At 51.8% G+C, this 14,579-nt stretch overlaps 1 protein-coding gene across 1 annotated transcript; it reads left to right on the forward strand.

Annotated features, from left to right (window-relative positions):
• Positions 1-1,338: 1,338 nt before the first annotated feature.
• On the forward strand, positions 1,339-14,530 carry TULP1 (TUB like protein 1). The gene is given in 14 exon segments (XM_061196328.1): positions 1,339-1,385; positions 1,501-1,531; positions 1,860-2,004; positions 2,317-2,475; positions 3,364-3,498; positions 4,222-4,323; positions 4,400-4,519; positions 5,301-5,416; positions 8,365-8,535; positions 8,711-8,823; positions 9,851-9,962; positions 10,042-10,140; positions 12,315-12,486; positions 14,397-14,530. Coding segments are annotated over 14 exon segments (1,656 nt in total).
• The last annotated feature ends 49 nt before the right edge of the window (positions 14,531-14,579 follow it).

The following is a 14,579-nucleotide window of genomic DNA, read 5'->3' on the forward strand; positions in this document are numbered from 1 at the left end:
ACGCTTTCACTGCTGAGGCCCAGGTTCAATCCGTGCTCCGGGAACTAAGATCCCACAGGCCGCACAGCCAAAAAAAAGAAAAACTGTGCTCATTAATTCACTCATGAAAAAAATGAACCCCAATCATGTGTCAAGTTGTGCTGTAAATGCTGAGGAGACAGAGATGAAGCTGAAGTGCTCCAAAAAGGAGTACATAATTACTAATTTTTGAGCGCTCACTGTATGCAGCTTTCCATCTGTCATCCCACTTAATCTGCACAACATCCCTACTAGGTCAGTGCTTTATCAAACCCAGTTTATAAATGAGGAAATGGAGGCCCAGAGAGGTTAAATCTGTCACCCAAGGACATTCACCTCTTAAGCGGCAGAGCTTAGAGCTTGGGCTCAGGACTGACCCATGCCTGACACAGCTGCCTCCCTCCTAGTTCTAGACCTTTGAATACATCTGCCTGATTCCAACCTCTAGGTCTCTATCTTGCTGTTCCCTTTCCAGGTATAGCCCATCCCACTTTTTTTTTTCCTTTTTTTCTTTTTTCTTTTTGGCTGCAGAACCCCCCTCACCTTTTTGAGTTTCAAGTTTTAGATTAGATCAGGTTTCAGGAAGCCTCTAGGACCCCCAATAGGGCCCCTCTTCTGGGCTTCCTCTGCACTTAGCCAAACCTCTCCCATGATATTAATCACATCAACACTACATCCCTTGTCTCTAAACTCTTAAAAAAGCATGTTCCTGGGAATTCCCTGGTGGTCCAGTGGTTAAGCCTCCACGCTCTCACTGCTGAGGGCCCGGGCTTGATCCCTGATTGGGGAACTGAGATCCCACGAGCTGCAAGGTGAGCCAAAAAAAAAAAAAAAGTTCCTTATCAGTAAAAAGATATTTAGGTGGACACCCAGAATATAGGCATGTTTCTTTATAAAGTATATACACATGCATCTATCAATCCATATACATTAAATATTAGTAAATCCTAGTTTTTATTTTTTTAATGGAAAAGAAAGACAAATACAGGATCTGATGTCATATTTTCTTCCCATGCCCCATTTACCACCAACAAATTATCAATACAAATCAGCATCTCTAAGCCAAAGCTCAGGGCGCGGGAGGACCTGGTACAGTGATGCCATCCTTCAGGCCACTGAGGATCTGAGTTTTCAGCCTCTTCCCTCAGTGGGCCAGGCAGGGGGGTGGGTTCGGGGCAGGAGCACCTCCCACAGTGCTGCCACCCTCTTGAGCCAGCAGGAGGTGGGGGTGAAGCTGAGCCCGGATTAGCTGGGGCCCGCGGGGAAGCTTCTAGGGCTGCAGGGTGGCCAGAGCAGGGGCTGTGGATAGGCACAGGCACCATGCCGCTGCAGGACGACACCCTCCGAGAGGTGTGGGCCTCAGACAGGTCTGGAAAGCCCTCACCTCATCCTACCTGAACCCTGGTTGGGGGGCCAGATGGAGGGTTTGGGGAGGGGCAGGAAAAGGTGAGGGAGACAGACTGATTCCTTTGCTACCCTCAGCGGGCATGAAGAAGAAGGCCAGAGCCCGGAGGTCCAGCAGCGCACCAAGCAGGTATGTCACCCCTGCTTGGAGAAGAGACAGAAAGAGCCCCCCACGCAGGGTAGGGGGTCTGAGAGTGGGGAGGGTCCCCCTCAGCAGCCTCTGGGGCTTGTTGCTTCCCTGGAGGTTTTTGTTTTGTTCTGTTTTTGCACGAAGGGGGTGTTTGGGGGTATGGGGTGTCCAGGGGAGGAACTTGGGCTTTGGGGCATTGGAGGTGGCCGTGGTACACGGGAGGGGGTCATCCTTCCTCACCCCAAGAAGGGGTGCAGTTCCACTCCAGATAATCTGCGGTTATTTCTGGCGGCTCAAGGGATTAGAGAGTGATAGGCAGCCCTCAGAGCCCCCCTTTCCTTCCCCTCCCTCCTCTTGACCCCCCACTCTGCAGCGACAGAAGTTGAGGAAGAAGAAGACAGAAGCCCCAGAGTCCCCCTGCCCCACGGGATCCAAGCCCCGGAGACCTGGAGGCGTGCGGAAGGCTGAGCCCCGGGGCGCCCCCCAGGGTGAGGGTCACGGGAGGGAAGGACCGCAGGCGAGGGTGTCCTTGAGTCTGGGAACCCTCCCTGGGAGCAGGGGCGTGGGAGGGGGGGTAACTGGAGGGGTAAGCGGCGGAGCGGACTTGGAGTTGAGCTGGGGGGTAGGAGGAGTGTAGGGATGATGAAAGCTGGGAGAGGGATGTCCAAGGTGGAAACAGAGCCCAAGGGAGACCCCAGGGTGAGGAGCCTGAGGGGGAGTGGGCGCCGTTGGAGGTCCCGCCTGACCCGCGCATCTCGGCTCAGCGGGACGGAGGAGGAGCCCGCGGGAGGAGCCCTCCCGGGAGCCCGCCGAGGCCAGGGAGCTGCAGACGGTCTACGCCAAGTTCCTCAGGGACCCCGAGGCCAAGAAGCGCGACCCCCGGGAGACCTTCCTGGTAGCCCGCGCCCCAGACGCGGAGGACGGTGAGAGAGCGCCAGAAGGAAGGGGGCGTCTGGAGAGGAGGAGGGAAGGGGCTGGACAGGAACAGCAGATGGAGAGAGGCAGACAACTCGGAAAAACCGCGTCCACGTCCCTGGCTTCGTCTTTGAGCTAGGAAAACCTTTATTCTCGTGTTCTTGTCCCATCTTCGGGAGGGGGAAACCGAGGCACATTGAGATTAAGAGTTTTGCCTTAAACTGCAGCTTCCCTGGTGGTCTGGTGGGTAAGACTCCACCCTCCCAATGCGGGGGGCCCAGGTTCCATCCCTGGTCGGGGAAATAGATCCCACATGCATGCCGCAACTAAAGACCCCCGCATGCCACAAGGAAGATCCTGCGTGCTGCAACTAAGACCCGGCACAGCCAAAAAATTTTAAAAATAAATAAATATTAAAAAACAAAAAAACCCTGCAGCTAGGGGCTGGAGGTAGCTCAGACGGGTCTGGCTAGAAGTTAGAAACAGCAACAGACCAGGACAGGGAGAAGCAGAGTGGGAGAAGCAGCGCAGGTGTCTTTTAGAAGGGGCAGAGAAGGGGAAACTGAAAGACCCCAGGAGAGTGTGTGAGGAGCTGAGGGTCCCAGAGAGAGAGGAAGGACCTGCACAGAAGGGCGTTTTCCCAGAACAGGATTGCCAAGCCCTCAGCATCCCCCCAATTCCAGCTCTCTCTCCTGACTTGTAGACCTTGGAAGATTCTGGGGTCACCCCCTTCTTTGAGGAAGGCGCCGAAACTCCTTTCTTCCTCCTGTTTCTGTTCCAGAAGGGGAGCCTCCTACCCCCAGCTCCTTCACCACCTCCCAGCAATCTGGAAGGACTGGGCTCCCCAGATAATGGGGCCCACCCCAGCCCCCGTTATGAGGAGTTTTTACCTGCAGGGGATGAGGAGGAGGAAGAGGACAAGGAGGAGAAGGAAAAGAAAGAGAAAATCCGTCTGCCTCCCAAGAAGCCCCCCAAAGAGAAGGCTTCTGCAGACATCAAGGAGAGGAAGGCCAAGGCCCAGGGTCCGAAGGGTGGGTGTTGAGGGTCCAGAGGGGGCAAAGACACACAAAACTAGCCCTACCCCTGAGGGGCCTGGTGTCTCATGGATACGCAGGAGTTGAGACATCAAAAAGCTCCCTGGTGCCTGGACCCAAGAGTTTTTCCCTTTGGTGGTTTCTTCCCTCCGATGGTCCTTAAATCAATATGTGCTCCCTCCACCATCCCCCCAGCCCCCTGCCCAGGGTGCTCTGTGAGCCAGGGAAGGCAGAGGATTTTAGTTTTCTTTGTGATTTTTTTTTAACTCTAGATGAATTATTTTTATGATTTTTACAAAAGTATCAAAGTGATTATAGTAAAAAAATCAATCAGTGAATAAATGCTGTGATAGCTCCCTGGCTGGGGCACCTTGCCCCATGGGTACTGGGGTCTGGTCTACATGTGGACATGTAGCTAGGACCTTGGGCCTCTCGGGGGGGGGGGAGGACTGTCTGTAGCACTGACCACAGGAGGTTTTCTGGAGGAGATGGGGTGGGAGCTGGGATTCAGAGGCTCAGTTAGGAGGCCTGGCATTCATCCATTCATTCATTCATTCATTAACTACTTATTAAACTCCTGGTGTTCATCCAGTCCTTTTTGGACTCTGGGTTAAAAACAAGACAAGCAGAAGGTGCTCTGGGCCTCCCTGGGAACTGAAGGAACAATGAGTGGATTGGAAGGTGACTCCTCTTTGTCTAACTCCCACCCTCCATTTCCAGAGGACCTGGGAAGCCCTGTCCCCCCACTGAAACCTCTGCGGATTAAGAAGAAGGAGGCATCAGCAGGGGAAGGGACCAAGACGAGAAAGATGAAGAAGAAAGGTGAGCCTGGTCTGCGGAGGAACAAGGGACTCTGGGTGAGGCGGGGGGTGTGACCTCTTCACATCCACACACACAGGGTCCGGGGAGGCCGACAAGGACAGCTCAGTGAGCCCGACCAGAGTGAGGAAGAAGACACCGGCAGCCATGTTTCTGGTTGGGGGGGATGACCCTGGGGAAAAAGCTCTGAAGAAGAAAGGTGGGTGGCAGTGGCCTCTGGTGTCAGGACATCCAGAGGCAGTCGTGGGTGTGGAAGGAGGGATGCAGCATAGGGTGAGGAGTAGGGGTTCTAAAGTCAAAGACTTGGTATATGTATGGATTATTCGCTTTGCTGTATAGCAGAAACTGACACAGCAGTGTAAAGCAACTATACTCCAATTAAAAAAAAATAATAAAGTCAGAAGACTGGGGGCATCTTGACCCCCACTTTAATAGCTGTGTGCCCTCAGGCAGTGTCTTAGCTTTTCTGAGGCTATTACTTTCTTTTCTTTTCTTTTTTTAATTTACTTATTTTATTTATTTATTATTTTTGGCTGCATTGGGTCTTCGTTGCTGTGCGCAGGCTTTCTCTAGTTGCGGCGAGCGGGGGCTGCTCTTCGTTGCGGTGCGCGGGCTTCTCATTGCGGTGGCTTCTCTTGTTGTGGAGCACGGGCTCTAGGCGCGCGGGCTTCAGTAGTTGCAGCTCGAGGGCTCTAGAGCGCAGGCTCAGTAGTTGTGGCGCACGGGCTTAGCTGCTCCGCGGCATGTGGGATCTTCCCGGAGCAGGGCTCGAACCCGTGTTCCTTGCATTGGCAGGTGGATTCTTAACCACTGCGCAGCCAGGGAAGTCCTATTACTTTCTGATAATAGTGAAAGGGGGTTGCTCTCTTGTGGTTGTGGGAGGGGTCCAAGTGAGGCGTGGGTGTTGGACGTACCTTGCAAAACATGATGGGTTCTGCCAGGGTAAGGGGTTAACAGACTTGCTCCCCTACAATGCTCAGGCACTCCCAAAGGCTCAGAAGAGGAGAAGGAGGAGGAGGAGGAAGAGGTGGCAGCTGTGGTGACCAAGAACAGCAATCAGAAGGGCAAAGCAAAAGGAAAAGGCAAAAAGGTTGGAGCCCAGATGGGAGAGGGTGAGGTTCCTCCAGGGAGCAGTGGCAGGGGCCTGGGCTTGGGGGACCTGACTGTGGGACCTCGTGGGCTGGGACCATGGAGTCACTTGGGGTTAGAATCTTAGCTGCCTCTCTGGTGACAGGATATGAGGACAAAGGGAACCAGGTTTGTGAGAACAGAAGAGGCAGTTGTGGGGTCACCAGGCTGGGACTGGCCACCCGGGGGCCTTATGTCACCCGCTCTGAGCCCTCCCCCCTGCAGCCTAACTATCAGACACAGCCGGAGATGCTCTCATGGCCCCCACATGAGAGCCACACATTTTCTGTACCAGGGAGGTGGAGCACAGGCAGACAGACACATGCATACACATCCCTGGGCACACTGACTGACTGACAGCCAGCTGTAGTTGAGCTATTATTTTTTTTTAATTGGGGTATAGTTGCTTTACAATGCTGTGTTAGTTTCTGCTGTACAGCAAAGTGAATCAGCTATATGCATAATATATCCCTTCTTTTTTGGATTTCCTTCCCATTTAGGTCACCACAGAGCATTATGTAGAGTTCCCTGTGCTATACAGCAGGTTTTCATTAGTTATCTATTTTATACATATTAGTGTATATATGTCAATCCCAATCTCCCAATTCTTCCCACCTTCCCACCCATCCACCCCGTACTTGAGTTATTAAAATAGTTCCACTCTGCTGCTCTGAGATACTGCTCAGAGTGCCTTCTGCTCTCCCACCCAGGCCCTCCCAACCGTCCAGCATCCAAACTATCCAGCAACCAAAGGGTTAACACTGGCCATCAGAGGCCTCCAGGACCTCCTCCAGTCCTACCAGTGTCCACTCTGATGGGGCAGTCTCCATGGGCAGAACACGTTGTTAAATATTTCCAATACAGCCCCCACTCACAAACAGGACTCAGGTACCAACATGCACAGGCAGGAGTAAGCGGGAGAGAGAGGTCGAACTGGAGAGAGAAAGTGATGAAAGTCTTCGAGAAACAGGTTTCCATGAATGGAGAGATCATCCTGAGGGCAGGGCCTGGGGGGATCTTAGTTTGTGGGTTTATTCCTTTGTACAGGAGTGGTCAGGTCTTGGGGGACTGATTCACATTAGCCAAGATCACCAGAAACTGATATATAACTGAAAGGCCAGTTTCTTGTCTTCCAGAAAGAATATAACTGCAGTACAGCCTTTAATATAGTAGGCCCTTGAAATTCACCTCTGTAGAAATGTTTGAATGAGTCTGGCTTTCCCCACACCACGTTCCAAACATAGTCTTGGATTTCCCAAGTTTCTTCTGGAGCAGCCTAGAGCGGAGAAGAGATGCCACTTACCTGGAGGCTAAGGGCCCGCTCCCTAACACCAGCCTCACTTCACACACAGTGCAAACCTGCCCTCAGCAAAAATGGGCAACCTCAGCACATCAGGGCTTCTTAGTGACTCCCAGATAGCATTTACACCTGAAATGCACACACCCAGGTGGCAGTCCCTTGTCTCCCCAGCTGGGAAACTTGGGGTTAGAGTCTTGGTTCCCCCTCTTGTGAAGGACAGAACATGACAACAAAGGGCACTAGGTTTGTAAGAACAGAAGGGGCAATGGTAGGGTGGTCACTAGGCCACCTTAGGGCCTAATGCAACCACATAGTTATTAAAAGTTTTTCGATGAGCAAAATGAGCTTATTTATTCATTCATTGTATTGACTATGTATTGCTATATAACAACCACCCCAAAACTTAAAATGACAATTTATTTTCTTAATTTCTGTGAGTCAGAAATCTAGGAGTGGCTTAGCAGGGGTAGTTTTGGCTCAGGGTCTCCTGTGAGGTTGCAGTTGAGATGTCAACTGGGGCTGTGGTCATTCTGAAAGCTTGACTGGAAATGGAGGATCCACTTCTAAAATGGTTCACTGTCATGATTGTTGGCTGGAGGTCTCTCCAGAGGCTGCTTGAGTGTCCTTAAGACATGGCAGCCAACTTGCCCCAGAGCCCAAGAGTGGCCCAAGAGATACAGCAAGGCAGAAGCTGTAATATCTTTTATGACCTAGCCTTAGAAGTGACCACCCATCACTTCTGCCATATCCTATTGGTCACAAAGACCAACCCTGATACAGTGTGGGAGGGGTCTACACAAGGGCGTAAATACCAGGAGGCAGGGAGCATCGGGGGCCATGTTGGAGGTTGGCTGCTACATTCATTGAGTATTTACTGTCTGCTATAATTATAGTGGTAGCTGACACTTCTATAACACCATGTGCTTAGAACACAGCAATCCGCACCTTCAGCCTCACCTCAGTTCACTCCCTGAGAGCATCCATATGATGGAAGGTCTTTCTAAAGGCTCTGGGTTTAACAGCATTCAAAGCCCAGCTTCACCTCTTACTATGTGAACTTGGACAAGTTATTTAAGCTCTCTGAGCTTCAGCTTCTTCACCTGTATAATGGAACAACTACCTCAGTAGCTACTGATAAAAGGAATGAGTTAATATTTGGAAAGTGCTTAGAATAATTCCTGGCACATTGGTAGACTTTCTATGATGTCTGTTAAATATATAAACTAAGGTCTGTCCCAGGTATCCACCCCAAACCTACATACTTCTCAGATGAAAAAACTGAGTCACAGTGTGGTTAAAACTTAACAACCATGACAGACAGTTAGTGGTGGAACCAGGATTTGAACCCAGGCTGTCTGGCTCCAGAGCCTGGGCTCTTAACCACAAGCTAAACAAAATAGTAATAAAGCACAAAACTCCCCAGAGCCTCCTAACAAGGCCTGGCGAGCTGCTGGGGGAGGGGGAGGGGCCGGCTGCACTCTAACAGCCTCTGTTCTTTCCCCAAACAGAAAACGGTGAGTTGTCCTGCCTGCCCTGCCTGCATCCCGGCACTGGGGACCTGCTGAGGGCCGGGGAGCTAGTGCTCTGGGGCTGATGCACCCTCTGCCCCCACCCAGAAGGAGGAGAGGGCCCCATCCCCACCCGTGGAAGTGGACGAACCCCAGGAGTTCGTGCTTCGGCCTGCCCCCCAGGGCCAGACGGTCCGCTGCCGGCTGACCCGGGACAAGAAGGGCATGGACCGGGGCCTGTATCCCTCCTACTTCCTGCACCTGGACACAGAGAAGAAGGTGGGTCGGAGAGAGGTGGCAGCCAGTGGGACGGAGAGTGGAGGGGCCAGGACCCAGACTGAGGGAGAGTCTAGAGCCAAAGTGGGGTGGGGGGAGGGCTGCGGGACAAATGGGCCTTCTCTTTCCCCGGGTGCACCTCCTTCCTCCAGCGCATCTCTGCGACCCCTCTCCCCAGGTGTTCCTCCTGGCTGGCAGGAAACGGAAACGGAGCAAGACAGCCAATTACCTCATCTCCAGCGACCCCACCAATCTGTCCCGAGGAGGGGAGAATTTCATTGGGAAGCTGAGGTGGGGCTGGGAAGCTCAGTGGCCAGTCACCTCTGTCCCCTTGTGCCTGGCAGAGTGCTCACCACATCGGACACTCTGGAATTGTCCCCTGGCCCGGAGCTTCTCACACTTTGACAGGCATAGATCACTTGGGGGTCTTGTTAAAATGGTTCAGTGGGGGGAGTTCCCCGGTGGCTTAGTAGTTAGGATTCTGGGCTTTCACTGCCGTGGCCCAGGTTCAATCCCTGGTCTGTGGAACTGAGATCCCGCAAGCTGCAGGGTGAGCCCCCTGCCCACCCCCACCCCAAAAAAAAGGTTCAGTGGGTCTGGGCAAGGACTGAGGTTCTGCATTTCTAAGAAGCACCCAGGTGATGCCCACACTGCTGGTCCAGAGACCTCACTTGGAGTAGGACATAAGGTCCATGGGACAGGGATTATGCCTGTCTTGTTCATGGTTGAATTCCTAGCACGTGGCACATAGTAGCTATTCAATAAATATTTACCAACTGAACGAACGAATAAATATTCAGCACCTACGCTGTGCTATGTCTCTCCATATAGCTCATTCAATCCTCACCACAAATCTGAGAGGTGAAGGGAAAGTGAACCCCCGAGTCAGGCCTTATTTCTTTAATTTATTTATTTAACAAACACTTATGTAAGGCCTACCTATGTGTTAGGTGTATTTCTAAGTAACTTCCAAATATTAATCCATTCAATCCTCTTATCAACCAAATTCGGTAAATACTGTTATCATGCCCATTTTACAGATGGGGAAGTTGAGACTAAGAGTTTAAGTAACTTGCCTGGGGTCATACAGCTAGTAAGAGATGGAGCTGAGATTTGAAAGCTGCCCAGTCTCCTTCTAGATCCAGCTTTTAAAAAGACTTCATGGGGGAAGCCTGGGGCAGGGGACCTAAATTGCTCCGGTCCTAATACACACCCATGCTTGAGGTAGGAAGCTCTCAAAGCTTGGCTGTGAGGAAGGGTCTGGGAGGAGGGGTGTGGACCCTCCTCAGCCCCGCCCCCAGCTCCACCCTGCTTGCAGGTCCAATCTCCTGGGGAACCGCTTTACCGTCTTTGACAACGGGCAGAACCCGCACCGCGGAGGCAGCACGGATGTGGGGAGCCTTCGGCAGGAGCTGGCGGCTGTGATCTATGTGAGAGTCCCACCTGTCCCCCGCGGCAGGCAGGCCCCTCCTCTCGCCGGGGCCGGCCTAACGCGCATCTCCCTCCCAGGAAACCAACGTGCTGGGCTTCCGAGGTCCCCGGCGCATGACGGTCATCATTCCCGGCATGAATTCGGACAAGGAGAGGGTCCCCATTCGGCCCCGCAATGTGAGCCCCGCACCTCCCTGAAGCCCTTCCCAGAGGGTCCTGCTCCGTACTGACCTGCTTGTAACCCGCTCCTGGGAAGCTGGGGGGCGGGGGAGGGGTGCTCGGCCTGCCCAGTACCCAAACCCCTGAGCACACCCATCACCCTGTCACAAATCACCCTGTCACCCCATCACCCTGTCACAAATTCATTCTGGCAACTTGTGGAATGAATTCAATTCAGGGGGGTTTCACTGAATTCACCGAAACAAGCACAATAGGGATTGTTTTGTTTTGCTTTGTTTTTTTCAGTTTACATCAAATCACTCATTCATATATTCATTCAACACACATACATTGAGTGCCAAGTATTAGTCTAGGCAACTGGAGACATCAGTGGACAAAACAAAGATCTGCACTCATGAAGCTGGCATTCTAGTGGAGGGAGGCAGACAGTAGACAATAATTGTGATAAATAAGTAAATTGTGTAGTATGTTAGAAGGTGATAAGTACTGTGGGGAAAAAAGAAAAAGTCGAACAAGGGAAAGGAGATGAGGGGTGTGTGTGTGTGTGTAGGTTTCAATTTAAATACAGTGGTCAGAGTGAGCCTCACTGAGAAGATGAAATTTGAAGGAGGTGAGGAGCAAGCCTGCAAATATCTGGGAAAAGAACATTCAGGCAGGGGGAAGAGACAGTGCAAAGGCCCTGAGGCAGGAGTGCCTGGTGGGTTGGAGGAGCAGGTCAGAGAGGTGACAGTGAGGGGCAGATGAGTCTGTATAACTGGTTTTTACTCAGAGAAAGAGGAAGCTATAGCAGCATTTTGAGGAAAGGAGTGATATGATTGACATATTTTAAAAAGCAAAGGTTGTTTGTTTTGTGTGTGTGTGAGTGAGGGGTAGGGTAAGATGGAGAGATGGGCTGGAGAGAGGTGGCCTCCTTCAGTGTGTCAGTCCCACGCTCTGCTCCTTAGCACTGCAAGTTGGGTGAGCCCAGGATTTCAGAGACCGATGACTGGCATGTCCACACTCACAGTGATGTCACTTTACTCATTTGCAATGAAAAAGAATACTCCCATCAGCTGATCACACATCCCTCCCTGCTGGAAAGTCACACTGTAATCAGAGGCCTGGCCAACCCATGGGGCACGAGCCCTGGGAGGCTCCGGTCTTTAAGAGCCTGTGGGTTCCACAGTTGCTCCTTCTGTCCTGGAATAAACATAAATCCTCCAGAGGCAGTGCCTCCCACGTGTGTTTGGACTTGGTAAGAACTACCCAGTGCTGCTTTGGGTATCTCTTCATCATCTTACAGTTCATTCATTCCACAATTATTTATTAAAGCCAGGCACTGAAGATCCAAAATCAACACAAGAGTTACCATCAAAACAATATCTGATATTTATTGAGCATTTACTCTGTGCCAGGAACTGATCTAAATAACACTTCATGCACTATTAATCATTTAATCTTCACAAAACCCTGTTGTGAGGGAAACTGAGGCACAGAGCCATTAGTCAAATACTGTGCATGCTGTTAGGGTATCTAATTCTGTCCATAACAGTGCAGTGGGAGAAATGGTAAGAGCAAGGTGTAATGGAAGCTCAGAGCTGACATCTAAATCAGACATGGGGTCAGGAAGGCTTCTTGGAGGACACGATCTTGAGTGGACTCATTCTAAGTCATGAACATGAACAGGTGACAAAGAAACTAAGGAAAGAAATGTCTCAAGAGCACCATCATACAGACACTGCTCCTTCCTTCCAGAAGCTCTTCCAGGACATTTTATTTTAACTACTCTTTACCTATACAGCTCTCCAAGCTCAACTGTGAGCTCCTTGTAAGTCCTAGAATAGCTGGTCCATCCTTGTAATAGGTGCCAGCATATGGCCGTTCCTAAGACCCCCTTGGGCACCAATGGCATCGAGCACCTCCTGTATGCCAGATGCTACTTTCCACTTTCCAACCCTCCACTTTGGCATCCCACAGCAAAGCCCATTCTCACAGATACACACCCTGCCCGTAAGGACGCCACAGAGACCGCGCATGCGCTCAAGGATACCCTGCATAGACGTTGACACCCAGGCTGCACACACACAAGGGCATGCACACATCCCCAGCCCCCCCTCCACCACCAGTCCTGAGATATCTCAGCCACCCCTAACTGTCCTCTCCCTAATACTGCCCCACCCGTGGCACCCCAGGCCAGCGACGGGCTGCTGGTACGCTGGCAGAACAAGACACTGGAGAGCCTCATCGAGCTACACAACAAGCCCCCCGTCTGGAATGATGACAGTGGCTCCTACACCCTCAACTTCCAAGGCCGAGTCACCCAGGCCTCGGTCAAGAACTTCCAGATTGTCCACGCCGATGACCGTGAGTATCTGAGGACCCAAGCCAGGCTGTTCCCCACCACCTCCGTGACCTCAACCCTTACTCAAGTCTTTCCCCCACCCCCCATCTCTCTCTCTCCCTCTCTCTCTATATATATATATCACACACACACACATACTGGAGTGGAGCTGTCCTTTATCTCTGGAGCCAGAACATTCAGGAAGGTCACTCTCTCCTGCGGGGGCATTGACATTGTGCTCCCAGGAGCCTCATATATTCCAAGCAGGTGTCTTGGGGCTCACTGTTCCAGGCCGTCTTTCTAGCACTGACTAGAGCCTGGGGTAGATATTGGGGTATTCTGGGTAAGACTGTGTTGAAGGGACAGTTACGCTGCTGGAGCTTAAAAGACACTGATAGGGAGTTCCCTGGCGGTCCAGTGGTTGGGACTCAGCACTTTCACTGCCATGGCCCTGGGTTCAATCCCTGGTCAGGGAATTAAGACCCCGCAAGGTGATACTGCAAGCCACGTGACGCGTCCAAATAATAACAATAATAATAAATAAAAATTTAAAAATAAAAAAGACTGATAGACCAACCCCCATGTGGCCAAGAAGGATGCTGAGGCTCAGAGAGGGCAGCCCATTATCCAAAGTCTCTCAGCAACTCCAGGCAGTTACCCTGGCCCTCAAAATTTATTTCATAAGCACTTACACAGTGCTTTCTATGGACCAGGCACTGTTCTCAGGACTTCACAGATACTGAATCATTAAATCTTTTCAGGAATTCCCTGGCGGTCCAGTGGTTAGGATTCTGTGCTTTCACTGCTAAGGGCATGGGTTCAATCCCTGGTCGGGGAACTAAGATCTCCGCAAGCTGCGCCGCCGAAAAAAAAAAAATTAAATCTTTTCAACAGCCCTGTGAGGAAGGTATTATTATTGTCCCTATTTGGCAGAGGAGAAAACCAAGGCACAGAGAAGTTAAGTAACTTATACATATAGCTTGTGAGAGGCAGAGGTGGGATTAGAACCCAGGTAGTCTGGCTCCAGTGCCCAACCCCATGAGGATGGTTGCCTTTTAGGAGTAGGAAATATAAATCAAGCATTTCTATCGTTCTCTCTCCAGTGAGGTCAAAGGCCTGCCCTCGAAGAGTTAGGGAAACAAAATGTACCTTGAACACAATTAAGTAAAAATGTCCCCTGTTACAAGCCTTGGGGAGAGGTCCCCACTAGGGTGAAGGGGTTTGGATATGGAAAGTTATCTCCCAGGGGCTTTCCAGGTTCCCAGGATTGGTTAACATTGAGCGAGTTCCCCACCCCCACTCCATCCTAGGGATGTGCCCCCTGTGTCACCTGTCCTGAGGCCTTGAAAAACCGCTCTCCAGATCACATTTCTGGTGGAGCCTGGTCGGCCGAGGTTGGGGGTATTTTTAGCAACATCCTGTCCCTATGGATGCTGGGGGAGGTGTTGGGATTGAGGCTGGAAACCTGGGCCAGATATGGGATGGGGGCTGAGGGGGCCACTGGTTAAGGAAGGGAACCATGAGGCTGGTGGTCTAAGACAGGACTTGGGGTCTGGGGGTGGGAAGAAGAAGGAATGGGGCAAAGACAACAGAGTATTTGGAAAGGAAGGATTCTAGGCTTAAGGAAGTTTGACCGGTTCCTCTAAGTGCGGGCTGGTTATATGCATAGCCCTGGGCAGCAGAAGGTAAGGCAGGGTCGCCACCCTCAGGGGCTTACAGTGGCTGGTAAAGCTGCAGGCAAGTGGGGCTTGCTGGGCGAGATAAGAGGGTAGATGGACGGTGGGGTGAATAACTGAGACATGGCTAAGGACTGGGGCCCCAATGCAAGAGTGGGGGACTTCCTACAATGTTGAGGGCACTGTCTGCCAGGAGGGAGAACCCAAGAGGTCTCGGGCCGGCGTCCCCCCCCCCCCCGCCCCGTCTGTATCCATAGCCGACTACATCGTGCTGCAGTTCGGCCGCGTGGCAGAGGACGCCTTCACCCTAGACTACCGGTACCCGCTGTGCGCCCTGCAGGCCTTCGCCATTGCCCTCTCCAGTTTCGACGGGAAGCTGGCCTGCGAGTGACCCTAGTAGTTCTCAGCGCCCGCCACGGTTGGGGAAAGGATTGTTTGGA

This window comes from Eubalaena glacialis, chromosome 7 (genome assembly GCF_028564815.1).
Source record: "Eubalaena glacialis isolate mEubGla1 chromosome 7, mEubGla1.1.hap2.+ XY, whole genome shotgun sequence".
Taxonomy (NCBI): Eukaryota; Metazoa; Chordata; class Mammalia; order Artiodactyla; family Balaenidae; genus Eubalaena; species Eubalaena glacialis.